General features: G+C 50.9%; 1 protein-coding gene across 1 annotated transcript in view; it reads left to right on the top strand.

Moving 5' to 3' along the window:
• Positions 1-1356: 1356 nt before the first annotated feature.
• Positions 1357-13053, top strand: part of USP35 (ubiquitin specific peptidase 35) — a 67682-nt gene continuing 55985 nt past the window's right edge. Inside the window, exons 1-6 of the mRNA XM_007455305.1 lie at positions 1357-2029; positions 3248-3380; positions 4962-5091; positions 5518-5619; positions 7049-7207; positions 11660-11853. Coding sequence (XP_007455367.1) covers positions 1357-2029; positions 3248-3380; positions 4962-5091; positions 5518-5619; positions 7049-7207; positions 11660-11853 — 1391 coding nt within the window. The remainder of the gene's footprint in view (positions 2030-3247; positions 3381-4961; positions 5092-5517; positions 5620-7048; positions 7208-11659; positions 11854-13053) is intronic.

The raw sequence follows: 13053 nt of genomic DNA, 5'->3' as shown, positions 1-13053 counted from the left end.
AGCATGAGAATCAGGAATCAAAGTGGGTCAGCTTGGGATGAAGTTTTCCAGAAAACAGCTAAAATGGAGTGGAAGGACAGAGGGAAGTATATTCTGGCTCAGAGGAATAAGGTAGCAGTAACTCACACCACACTCTGCATTTGCTTATTCAACAGATGCCTACTGTGTGCCAGGCACTGTGCGAGGTGCTGGGGATACTGTGGTGAACAAAACCTGACTTGGTTCCTGCCCTCAGGAACCTATATAGTATAGTGGAGGAGGATGACCCCAGTCAAGTAATCATGATAAGTGCTATAAAGGAGGACAGGATGCTCTGAAATTGTTAACAGGGGCGTTTGACCCATACAAGGAGGTCAGACAGGCCTTCTGTGTGGAAGAACTTTGAGCTGAGCTCTACAGGGTGAGCCAAGCAAGGAGGGGAGGGAAAAGCAAGTGCAGAAGCCCGGGGCAGGGAGGACACAGTGAGCCCACAGTGAAGGGCTGGTGTGGGCTGAGGCTTGGGAGGCGACAGGGCCTGCCTGTGCAGGGTTGAGCACAGAGTTGAGATGATCTGCCTTAGTGGAGGAGATTGGGACCCGTACAACTCCGCACTATGTGATCCCAGCTGCAACAGAGGAAGAGGCCACAGGTGGTTGTAGGAGTCCAGATGAGGGATGAATTCATGCCTGGAAGTCCAGGGAGGTTCTCATTAAGGATTGGGTGTTTGAAGTGGGCTTTAAAGGAAAGTAGGACTTTGCCTGGTTGTATGAATGTGTGTTAGTGGTGGAGGTCTTGGGAGATAGGATGTTTCAGGCAAAAGGCACAACGAACACAAAGAGGAAAAGGGTAGGTCATTTGAGAAAGAGCAAGAAGCTGATTGGGGGCAGAATAAAGTGCACCAGGGATCTCTGGAAGCCCTGTCAGCCCTTCCTTTCTGGAGGTGTGATTTGTGTATGTGCACAGCTCATCTCCCCACAGGACATGGCTTGGCCAAGACCGTGGACAGCAGCTTCTAGATCCAGCTCTTACCTGCCTCGCCAAGAACCGATGGAGGTCCCCAGGGAGGCCTGAGGAGAGAGGGGGGCAAAGGGGTGGAGGAGGGGGAAGGCTCAGGTGTTGGCTTTGTGAGATGAAAGGCGCTCATCGGCAATAACTACAACCCACTGGGGCTTATTATATGCCAGGCATTGTGCTTCTCCTCATCACGTCACCTCCGGGGGAGGTAGGTATCCTTGCCCCATTTCACAGATGGGGAACTGAGGCCCAGAGAGGTTGAGCTGCTCGCCCCCAAGCCTCAGCACGCAGGGGACCACGTGGGGGATCGGTCCTGTCGGGCAGAGTGTGACCCTGCTCCCTGTCCCCTGCAGCGTGACCGCCATGGACAAGATCTTGGAGGCGGTGGTGACGTCATCATACCCCGCGAGCGTGAAGCAAGGGCTGGTGCGCCGAGTGCTGGAGGCGGCGCGGCAGCCGCTGGAGCGGGAGCAGTGCCTGGCGCTGCTGGCGCTGGGCACGCGCCTCTACGTGAGCAGTGCCGATGAGCTGCCCCGCCGCGTGGGCTGCCAGCTGCTACACGTGGCCGGCCGCCACCACCCAGAAGTCTTCGCCGAATTTTTCAGCGCGCGCCGCGTGCTGCGCCTGCTGCAGGGGGGCGCTGGGCCGCCGGGCGCCCGCGCGCTGGCCTGCGTGCAGCTCGGCCTGCAGTTGTTGCCCGAGGGGCCCTCGGCCGATGAGGTGTTCGCGGTGCTGCGGCGCGAGGTGCTGCGCACCGTGTGCGAGCGCCCGGGGCCTGTGGCCTGTGCGCAGGTGGCGCGGCTGCTGGCGCGGCACCCGCGCTGCATCCCCGACGGCCCTCACCGCCTGCTCTTCTGCCAGCAGCTTGTGCGCTGCCTCGGCCGCTTCCGCTGCCCGGCCGACGGCGAGGAGGGCGCCGTGGAGTTCCTGGAGCAGGCCCAGCAGGTGAGCGGGCTCCTGGCGCAGCTGTGGCGCGCGCAGCCCGCCGCCATCCTGCCCTGCCTCAAGGAGCTGTTCGCCGTCATCTCCTGCACAGGTGCGTGTGCGATAGGGGCGGGCGGGACCTGTGCGTGCAGAGTCTCCTGTGTGGCGTGCCCACCTCGTGGTGTGGCGTGTGCATGCTGGTGCACAGGTGTGTATGTGTGTGGGGGCGGGTGCTGTTACTTCGTTTAGTTAGCAGGCCCCTCCTGAGCTCCTGCCGGGTGGGGGGCTCCTATCCAGTGGTGCCTGCTGGGCATGCAGAGAGGAGGGGACCCAGATCAGTTGGGCCTGGAGGAGGACCAGGGGGCTGAGACAACAAGATGTGGGGTGGTCATCATGTCCTTTGGGTCAGGTGGGTTTCGTAGAAGTGATGACTTTTGAGTCAGGCCTTGAGAGCTGGGTAGCACCAGGCAGCAGGGATAAGGTACTCAGGGAAGGCAGAGGGGAAGGTCTGGAGACATGATAGAACCTATGTGTGTCAACTGAATTGTAAATCTTGGCCCTCCGTTGACAACTGTGGAAATTGGACTGTAGTTTAAGTGACTGAAATAAAATCTGTGCCTTCCCTGATTATAGGGCTGTTCAGGGGAAAGGAAGGGAATGTACCTGGCAGGAGGAAGGACCAAGGCCAGGTGTATAAGGACCTAGGTCTTTATACAACTGGACAACAAATTTTGATAACTAAATTTTTTTTTTTTTTTTTTGCGGTACGCGGGCCTCTCACTGTTGTGGCCTCTCCCGTTGTGGAGCACAGGCTCCGGACGCGCAGGCTCAGCGGCCATGGCTCACGGACCCAGCCGCTCCGCGGCATGTGGGATCTTCCCAGACCAGGGCACGAACCCGCGTCCCCTGCATTGGCAGGCGGACTCTCAACCACTGCGCCACCAGGGAAGACCGATAACTAAAATTTTTTTTTATCTCTGTTGGGTTCCACCTGGAATGTCCTCCCTCCCGCCAAGTCACATAGCCCTCCTACCTGTTCTTGCCAGCTCCAGTGTTACCCCATCTAAGGGTCTTGCCTACACATGCACAGCTGGGGGTTAGCGCTTTTTTCTTTGCCCAGCACAGGGCCAAAGCAGTGCCAGTGAAGGTTTGTTGAGTGAATGAGCTAAGATGAGATCAGAGGCTGGGATGCTATAGGAGGCAAGGAGGTGGCCCTGATGTGCTCTTTGCAGAGGCTCCCTAGTTCCTTGGCAGCATGAAGGACATGGGGTGATAGGGGAGGTGTGGGGTCCACTTGTCCTGCAAAGCTCAGCCCAGGCACCTGTTCCAGAGGAGGAGCCACCATCTAGCGCCCTGGCCAGTGTGGTCCAGCACCTCCCATTGGAGCTCATGGATGGTGTCGTCCGGAACCTCAGCAATGATGACAGTGTGACCGACTCCCAGATGCTGACTGCCATCGGCAGGTGGGCTGAGGGACAAGTGGTGGTCAGGTCTCTCTCTCTCCCAGAAGCCCCTTCCACTGGGTGGGATTGCCGGGCTAGATAGAGTGTCAGAGGGCCCAGGCCCTCATGCTTGTTCATTCATCCATCCTTCTTTGAGCCCTTCCTGTGCCTGGCCCCAGGCTGGGTGTGTAAGACACAGAGAGCCTTGCCCTAGTGATGCTCTCAGGCTGGGTACCAACTCTGTGACCCTGGACAAGTCAGTGAACTCTCTGAGCTTCAGTTCTCCCCTCTGTAATAGCAGAGGTGGTATAAGAAGTTGTCAGGTTTCCACAGGGTCAATGATAGGAGGTAAAATTACTTTAATGAAGTGCTTTCTGAGTTTGGCAAGTATGATAAACAGAGTTTGGGTGCTTTTCAGCTCACAGAGCTCTTGCACATCCCCCAGCTCATTTGAACATCATTGCACCTGTGATCTAGCCATATCTGCCTGGCCAGTGATCCCCGATTATGACACCTACCCTCCTGCCTGCAGGCCTTTGGCTCTGCAGACCCCATCTACCTGGCATCCCCCCTCCCCCCTGCCATTCTTTCCATACCTGTGTGCAGATCCACTGTCTCCATTGGGCCTTTCTGGATTCCTTGTCTTCAGTGGGTAAAAGTGTAGGCTCTAGAGATAAGCTGCGTGAGTTCAAATCCTGGCTCTCCCACTTCTTGCCTGTGTGACTCTGGGCAAGTTACTCAACCCCTCTATGCCTCAGCTTCCTCATCCATAATTTGTAGTATAATTGAACTCATCTTACAGGTTTGTTGTGAGGATTGAATTAGATAAAATGAGATATTACGTGTAAAGTGCGTAGAACAGTGTAATGGTAGCTATTATTACCATAATTACTACTATTTGCTTTGCTCTCTCTTGTTCTCTTTATAGCCCAGTCTACTGAATATACAAATAATGATACTAGTGACGTTTTTCTGAGCACCTACTGTGTGGCAGCTTCATGCTCAGTGCATGCAGGCATTATCTTGAGGGGGTCAGAAGGGTTAATACATGTAAGGCAGATGGAGCAGTGCCTGGTACAGAGTGAATATGACATAAATGTTAGCTGTTAGCTGTTGTTATCTCTTTTAACTCCTATAACAAACCTGTGAGGTAGGTATTATCCCCATTTGACAGAGGAAGAAACTGAGGCTAGAGAGAGTAAGTGACTTGCTCCAGGTCACAAGCAAGGGTTTGCTGGAGCCAGAGCTTCCAGCCTGGGGGCAGTACTCCTCCTGTCATTGGGCCTCACAGTCCAGACAGAGGCAGCCAAAAGCCCTGTTCTGCCGCTGCAACTCGCTGTGTATGGGGTGAGGTTGCGGGTACTGAGAGGGCCTGGTTCCCCTTCTGCCGGGCTGGGAGCCCCAGTCTCTGCCAGGTGCCTGTGCTGGGCATATTTGCAGTTCCCAGAGGTGTCCTGTTCATCCCACGGATCCCAGGGCTGCCCTGTGTAGGTGTGAGTCAGTGTGGGGGGATCTCAGGTCATTATGGCTGGTCCCTGGGCTGCCCCCTCCCAGGCGTTTGGGCCTCCCTGATCCTTGTGTCACGGTCACTCCCCTCACCAGGATGATCGACTGGGTGTCCTGGCCCCTGGGGAAGAACATTGACAAGTGGATCATTGCACTGCTGAAGGGCCTGGCCGCTGTTAAGAAGTTCAGCATCTTGATCGAGGTGTCACTCGCCAAAATTGAGAAGGTTGGTGGGCCCCTGTCCTAGCCCCGGCTTCTGGCCTTTCCTACTAGTCTCTTGCCAGGGGCAGTGCAGGTCTGGGAGGCAGAGCACGGGGCTCCCACCCAAGCTCGCTGTGACCTGGGACAATTCACTGCTTCTCTCTGGGCTTCAGGTTTCCCCTATTCATTCTTCTGACTCTTCATTCAAGTATGTGTGTCTGTCACTTTTGGTACATCCATCCATCCATCCATCCATCAGATAGCGAACTGTTTTGCTGTCCATCTCACCACCCATCCATCCACCCAGGTCTATGAGCACCTCTGTGTTCTTACTCCCACATGGGTCTGCTGCTTTAACTCCGGCATCTCTGGCCCCCTTTCAGGCCTGTGGCTACCCTTGGCCTTGGGTGGCCCAGGCCTGGGGGACTCCTGACCAGAGGCTTTCTTCCAGGTTTTCTCCAAGCTTCTGTATCCCATTGTCCGGGGAGCTGCCTTGTCTGTCCTCAAGTATATGCTCCTGACCTTCCAGCACTCCCATGAGGCCTTCCACCTGGTAAGGGCCCCTGCATGTTGCCCCGAAGATGGGCGGTCCTGCATCCTCCACAGGTCTGGCTGGAGGCCAGACATGCTGTCTTTGTTGGAGCTTAAGGGGTTGGGGCTTGAAGCCCAAGACCTCCAAGTCCTGGACGTTAGGACTGGAGGAGACTTGAGACCCAATTTTACAGATGGAAAACTGAGGCCAAAGGATGGGTGTGACCTCCCCATGGGTCCCGAGTAGAGTGACAGGCCTAAAATGGTGGCAGCTGTGTTACTTGGGTGCCGGCTATGTGGCAGGCACAGTGCTAAAGACAGTCCACATGTTCATTCATTTTACTCCCGGAGTAGCCCCAAAGGGAGGTTCTATCATTTTCCCCATCTTTCAGCTGAAGAAATTGCAGTTTAGGGAGATTAGGTTGCATGTCCCAGGTAACAGCTGGTGAGTGGTACAAGGAAGATTCCAGCTGAGTTGGTCCGACTCCTGATCCAGTGTCCTTCCTAGCTTCTCATGGTCCTTGGTCACTGCAGAAACTTTATGCTTCCTGATTTGTGCAGTGGGAAAAGCACAGAACCAGGAATTGGGGTTATGTGGGGTTGAGTGCCAGCTCTGTCATTTACTAGATGGGGGTGACCTCGGGCCAGGCACTTACCTCTCAGGGCCTGGGTTGGGTGGGACAGTATTAGATGAGGTGACATTTATCAAGAGCCTGCCATATTCTAGGGACTTGGTAGATATTTATTTCTTTTCATCCTTCTCCCGAGCTCCCCTGCTCCCAGTTTCTGTGGCCTGACTCTTCCATCCCTGGGACACTATGGTGTAGCTCCCCTGTGGGTTTGAAAGTTAACACTGTAGCACAGAGGAAAGAGATGGACTTTGAGTTCAGACAGACCTGGCTCAGACACCAGCTTCTCCCAGAACCCATGGTGATATCCTTGGCAAATTACGTAACCTCTCTAACTTTAATTCCTTCTCTGTAAGATGGGGATAGTATATGCCACATGTCACTGCGAGTGCTTGACATATAAACGTTTGCTGCCGCTCATGTTCTGTCAGAGCTGCCACCAGCTGACCACACTGTGGCCCCAGCATCACTCCTGGGTGACAGAATAGCCCTGGTCACTCAGACCTTCAGGCGCTTCAGGCAGGTTGGTTGGCTGATACTTAATAGCTGGGGCTCAGGCTCAGGCCTCCCCTTAGCTGTGAGGAGGGAATTATTTGTCCCATTAAACAGATGAAGAGACTGAGGAAGAGTATCCAAGGTCATGTATCTTGTAAAGAGAGTCACCTGCCTGCAGAGCTCAGAGCCCCATGCAGGTAAGGGGCACAGTGGTCAGGTGGGCAAACCTCCTTGCTTCAAGGAGCTCTGGGTGCTTCCAGCACTGACCACCATCCCATGTCTCAGGTGGGTAAACTGGTGCTGACTAACCCTGCTCTGTTCTCACAGCTCCTCCCTCACATCCCCCCAATGGTGGCCTCTCTGGTCAAGGAGGACTCCAACTCGGGGACCAGCTGCCTGGAGCAGCTGGCGGAGCTGGTCCACTGCATGGTGTTCAGGTTCCCGGGCTTCCCGGATCTGTATGAACCCGTCATGGAGGCCATCAAGGTGAGTGACAGTCCCCACTGCTCCCGCGCCCCACTCTGAGGAGGGTGCCAATTTGGGCTTTGCTCAAGGCCACACTACAGGTTAGTGGCAGCCCTCTATCCTTTGGTCCCTGGCTGTCTCCCATTACCTCTCCCAGCACATCGTGTGCTTCAGGCATACTGAGCCACCTGCAATTCCCCCAGATGGATCTTCCTCTCTCGATTGTTCTGAGCCTTCGCATATGCTGATCTCTCTAACTTAAACTCCTGTCTTGTTCTGCCTGAATAGCTCTTATTTCTACCAAGCCTTCTTCTTGAAGGTTCTGCTCAAGTGTTTCTCCCTCAGGAAGCCTTCCCTGATAACTCTAAATTACACCGCCCCCCCCCCGCCCCCGTACTCTGCCCCTCAGCTGGGTCATGGCCTCTCTGAGCTTCCACAGCCCTAGTGTATCCCTCAGTCACACATTGTCACTGTCTGTATGTCTGTCTCCTCTTAGACTGAGCATTCCAGAGCAGAGATGGTTTACATTTGTTCACAAGACTTATGCCCTGCTCCGTGCCAGGCCCAGGCTGGGAACTGGGGACACAGGCATGAGGCAGACCATGTCTCCTCCCTTTGAGGAGCTCACAGTGTAGAGGGGTGACTGACGTGTTTACCCGTAACTGTGATCTAAGCAGCTTAAGAAATGCCTGTGAGGGTCAGCCTGAGAGCGGTGAGGCGGCAGAGGAGGGAAAGATCTCCAGTTAGAGGAGGAGGCTGCAAGGAAGAAAGGGCTTCTGAACCGGGCTTGCTGGGTTGCTAGGACAATAACATTTGTAGCTAGAGTCACACTTGGCAGTGTCTTTCCATATATTTTGTCTTCTGTTGCTCACTAGAAACCTGTGAGGCAGGTACTATTGTTATTTCAGTTTCAAAGATGAGGAAAATGAGACTTGGAGAGGTTTGGTGTCTTATGCAGTCACGGAGGTAGTGGGAGATGCACCCAGGGCTGAGGGTTGCTGAGCCCTTTCCGGTTGCTTGATACAGTGGGCAGGTCCAAGTGTGGGTGAAATACATCCAGGTAAGTGGTGGCCCTTTTAGAACCTCTGGTCTGACTTCCATTTCTGTAACACAGCAGATAGGTAACCTGAGAAGTGTCCCATTACAAAACACCAAGAAATGCTTGTTAAAATGTAATAGATGTCTTTTTAAGTACATAGCTGAGCTTGCAAGAGAGCAGGGGGGGAATCCCCAGGGGCCAAAAAGGAAGAGAAAACCAAATTCCAGAATGGTAGATGAGAGGTGATACTCTTTTGCCTTGGGTGGGGAGGGGCAGTGGGTGAGGTGGCTAACCTCAGTCCCCAAGGGGCTTGAGCCGGTGGGGACAGGAGTTGAGGCTTAGGGTCTGCCCCCAGCAGGGAATCAGCACTAAGAGGCCCATGTAAATCAGGACCCAACAAAGGCTTTACCATTAGCAAAAGGGTGCTCTAGAAAAAATACACATGGTTCCAAGTAGACATCAAGGAAGGCTCTCTGGTTTGGTCTGGGCTCTGGATTGGGATAAAAGAAATTGTCATTGTTGGACTGCTCTCATGTGGGTTTAGGGGTTCAAATTCTTATCTTCTTTGGTGTTGTAGCACCCTAAGCTCATTGAAAGTAGTCATAAACTTGTAATACCCAAGGATTGCCTGATAGAAACAGAAATGAAACTGCTTTCAAGCCACAAAGATAGAATTCTACTAAAGATGAGCTTATAATCCCCAGATCACAAAACACGTAAGGGAACAATCCACCATGACTAAGAGGTGATAGATACAACAAACAAAATCTCTGGCATTTACTTGGATTTTCTTAGTTTTTCCAACTTAATGTGAGGAAGAGGTGGTTTTTTTTTTTTTTTTTTTTTTTTTTAAGCAGTCAGAGCTAACTAACCATAGAAGTAGCTGCCTTGCTAGATCATGAGCCCCCTGGCACTGGAGGTGGTTGAGCGGAGAAGACAGGACTTAAACCTGTTGGGAGTGACTGTTACTGTGAGCTTCTGATGGGCAGGGACCATGTCATTTTGATCTCTGTGTCTAATAAATGTCTGAGTGAATGAACAGGACTGTAGTGTGAAGTGTGGTATCATGGAGATGTGAACAAAGAGGAGGGAGCATGGCCCTGCCCTGGGCACCAGGGGAAACCTACGCTGAGTGAGATCCAGGCTTTGCACATTAGAGGCTATGGTCTGATCCAGTGGGCAAGGTGAGTCTGCAGATACTTATACAACTAGGTGTAGGGAGTTAGGCTCTATAAGACAGGTATAGATAGTGTGGGACCCCCACTTGAGAAGATTCTGGAAAGTCTTCTGGAGAGGGGATATAGGAGTTAGGCCTTGAGGGACAGGGACCGGCAGGAGGAGACCCCCAGACAGGTCAGTGGGTAAGGTGTGGGAGCAGGAATGTGCAGGTACTCTTTGGTGGTAAAGTGTGGTGGAGGGGAGGGAAGAACAGAAGGATTGGCAGAGTGGAAGGTGGTGAAAACCAGGCTGCGTGACTGCTTGGTCCAGCAGATCTGGGCTTCTCAAACATTTCTTCTGAAGTGCTTGACCTCAGAGGAGGGGACTCACCCTCCTGCAGCCTGACACAAGCTCAGAGTTTCTCTAAAATCTCATTTTATCTCAAAGATTCAAGTATATACTTCATAATCATAAACACTTGTTTTAATTTAAACATTTTTCTCCCTTGAATATTAGTGAATATAGCTCTAGGAAGATGTGTGACATTTGTCCTATGGCTTTGACTACCCCTTGCTTCAAGCCACTTTGAGAGGCAAGGCAGCAAAGTATTCATGGGGTTTTATTGTTTATAAAATTCTTTCATATGTATTATAGGAGTACATCCTTTGTGTACAGTCTCCTTTATAAATTCTGGGAAGTTCTCTCAGGCAGTTGTACTAAGTCATGGCAGTTTCTCTGGGAGCTGTGGTCCTTGCTGAGGGAGCTACATGGTATGTAGACTTCCAGTAACATGAGGAGCTTGAAAGGTAATTGAAAGTTTTTGTTTTATTCTCTTTATTCTCCTAAGAGTACAGTTACCTTCTTTGGGAAAAAGCATTTGATTTTTTTTTTTTTCTAGTGTGCATATTTTTGTATCTTGTGTGCTTGTGTTGCGGGGTGGGGTGTTGGTTGTCATTTTTTTTTTTTAGCTTTGATTCTTTTTTTTCTTAATTTTATTTTTTTATATATACAGCAGGTTCTTATTAGTTACCTATTTTATACCGGTTCTGTCTTTTTGTCCCTATTTGTTCCCATTGTGTGTGGGGTGGGGATTGGATAGGGGATAACAGGAAGAAAAAAGAAGGGACTAAGAGAGAAGATACTGAGCCCTTACCTTCTTATCTTGCCTCAGACAGCTACTATATTTTTTATCATCTGTGAGAGGTGACTGACTAATCTGATAAATTATCTGATAAACAATCCTGGGAAATGAGTGAGCAGACGTGTTAAACCACCGCTTGAGCCAGACCTTCTGCAGCGACGACGAGGGCTTTCAGTGTAAGCTGGTCTGAAGCTCAAGGGCCTTAGACAAATCTAGGAACTGTGCTCAGGATCTGGAAACGAGAACGGGGCTAGAGGAACTGTCATGAATATCGCTTAAATCTACTAAGTAATACTGCATTATGCTTAGGTGTTTTTCTTTAAGACATGTCATTATTAGAACTAGTGCTTGGTAATATTCTTTTCAGTGCAGCTGTTTAATGTGAAAAAGGATAACAAGTGGGAAAGCATGCTAACCCCTGAGCCCGTGGCCAAGGACCCATACCTCAGACCCCCAGGATCCTCCTACTGTTCTGACTGTAGGATCAAGTTCAGGGTTGGGGTAGGGGGTTACTAATTCGAAAAAGCTGACTCCGCAAACTTTAAAATAGAGGAGGTGAAAACAGGAGCAAGCACCGTGAAAGTATAGAGTGCCAAACTGATATAAGGTAGGAGTGTCCTCACTTGACAGATGAGCAAACTGAGGTCCAGGGAGGTTAACTGACTGAGTCAGAGAGGCTCACTGACCACAGCCAGAGAGCTGTGAGGACAAGAGTCAGGACCAGGGTTGAGATCTCGACACTGCTGGATCGGGCCAGTGGGCCAGTGTTGTCATTGCTTACAGTCTGTCACATCCTGGGCTCATGTAACATATAGTAGATTGCTCGCTTATTGCCTCTAAGAAAATTCTTTCTCTATCTGGGTCTTAGTTTTTTCATCTACACGGTGGGGATTTTACCCCTTTCTTAAGGCAGCTGTGGCATGAAAGATGATGTAGAAGGCCCACACGTCAAGATGAAAACCTAGAACATGTTTGAAAGCAAGGAGCTGTTCTCACACATCTCTAGGACGTGTTTGGGGTGATATGCTTGGGCAGGTGTGTAGTAGGCTGTAGTCCAAGAAGGCTTCCCAGAGGAGGTGATATTTTTAGAGCTAAACCTGGTGCCCACTGTCCTGCTGGCTTGTTTCCCCCTCAGGACCTCCATGTTCCCAATGAGGACCGAATCAAGCAGCTGCTGGGGCAGGATGCCTGGACTTCGCAGAAGAGTGAGCTTGCTGGCTTCTACCCCCGGCTCATGGCCAAGTCAGACACTGGCAAGATTGGTTTAATCAATCTGGGCAACACGTGCTATGTGAACAGCATCCTTCAGGCCTTGTTCATGGCTTCCGAGTAGGTGCTACTTTTGAATTCCCTGTCTGCCCCTGCTTCTCTCCTCTGGGCTCCCTGGTGTGCGGGGGTGAGGTGGGGGTTGGAGAGGGTGGGTCCTGCTTTGTGTTATCGGCATAATTCCCTGAGGTCTGTGGGTATGTGAAGGGCAGGTGAGAGTTCCCAGAGGGCTCCAGGCCATTGCCAAGGCAGTAGGTCAAGACCGGATGGGAACTTGAGTTGGGGATTCAGGGGCTCAGCTGCAGTGGGAAGGGAGTCTGCTCTGGGTTGGTCAACATCACTGACTTTTCTGCTAGAGTCCATGGGGGTGGATAGTGTCTTCCACAGTAGGACTTCCACTCACCCTGGTGTTAGATGCCCCCTTTATCTTTATCATCAGTGGCTACCTATCCAACTTATGGCTTGCTTAGTACATTCACATTGTTGTGCAGCCATCACCACCATCCATCCCTATAACACTTTTCATTTTGTAAATCTGAAACTCTGTGCCTATTAAACATTAACTTCCCATATTCTCATTCTCCCCTCCCCACAGCCTTTGGCTACCACTGTTATATGTTTTGTCTCTATGATTTTGTCTCTAAGCACCTCATATAAGTGAAATCGTACAGTATTTGTCTTTTTGTGATTGGCTTATTTCACTTAGCAGATGTCCTCGGGGTTCATCCATATTGCAGAATTTCTTTCCTTTTTTAAGGCTGGATAATATTCCATTGTGTGTATAAACCACATTTTGGTAATTTGTTCATTGGTAGAGTGACAGACACCTTGGTTGCTTCCATGTTTTAGCTGTTGTGAATAATGCCACATGAACATGGGAGTACAAATATCTCTTCGAGACCCTGCTTCTGATTCTTTCGGTTACATACCCAGAAGTGGAATTGCTTGGTGACATGATCTGTTTTTTAGTTTTTTTGAGGAACCTCCATATCGTTTTCCACACTGGCAGCACCAGTTTACATTCCCACCAACAGTGCACAAGGGTTGGGATTTCTCTACATCCTCCCAACACTTCTTTTCTGTTTTTTTGATAATAGTCATCCTAATGGGTGTGAGGTGGTGTCTCATTATAGTTTTTAATTTGCAGTTCCCTAATGATTAGTGATGTTGGGCAACTTTTCATGTGCTTATTGGCCATTTGTATGTGTTCTTTGGCAAAAGGTCTATTTAAATCCATTACCTAGTGTTTTTTTTTTTTTTTTT

Source organism: Lipotes vexillifer, unplaced genomic scaffold (assembly GCF_000442215.2).
Source record: "Lipotes vexillifer unplaced genomic scaffold, Lipotes_vexillifer_v1.1 scaffold276, whole genome shotgun sequence".
NCBI classification, from domain to species: Eukaryota; Metazoa; Chordata; class Mammalia; order Artiodactyla; family Lipotidae; genus Lipotes; species Lipotes vexillifer.
The sequence above is the reverse complement of the archived record's forward strand: the minus strand, read 5'-3'. Positions and strand labels throughout refer to the sequence as shown.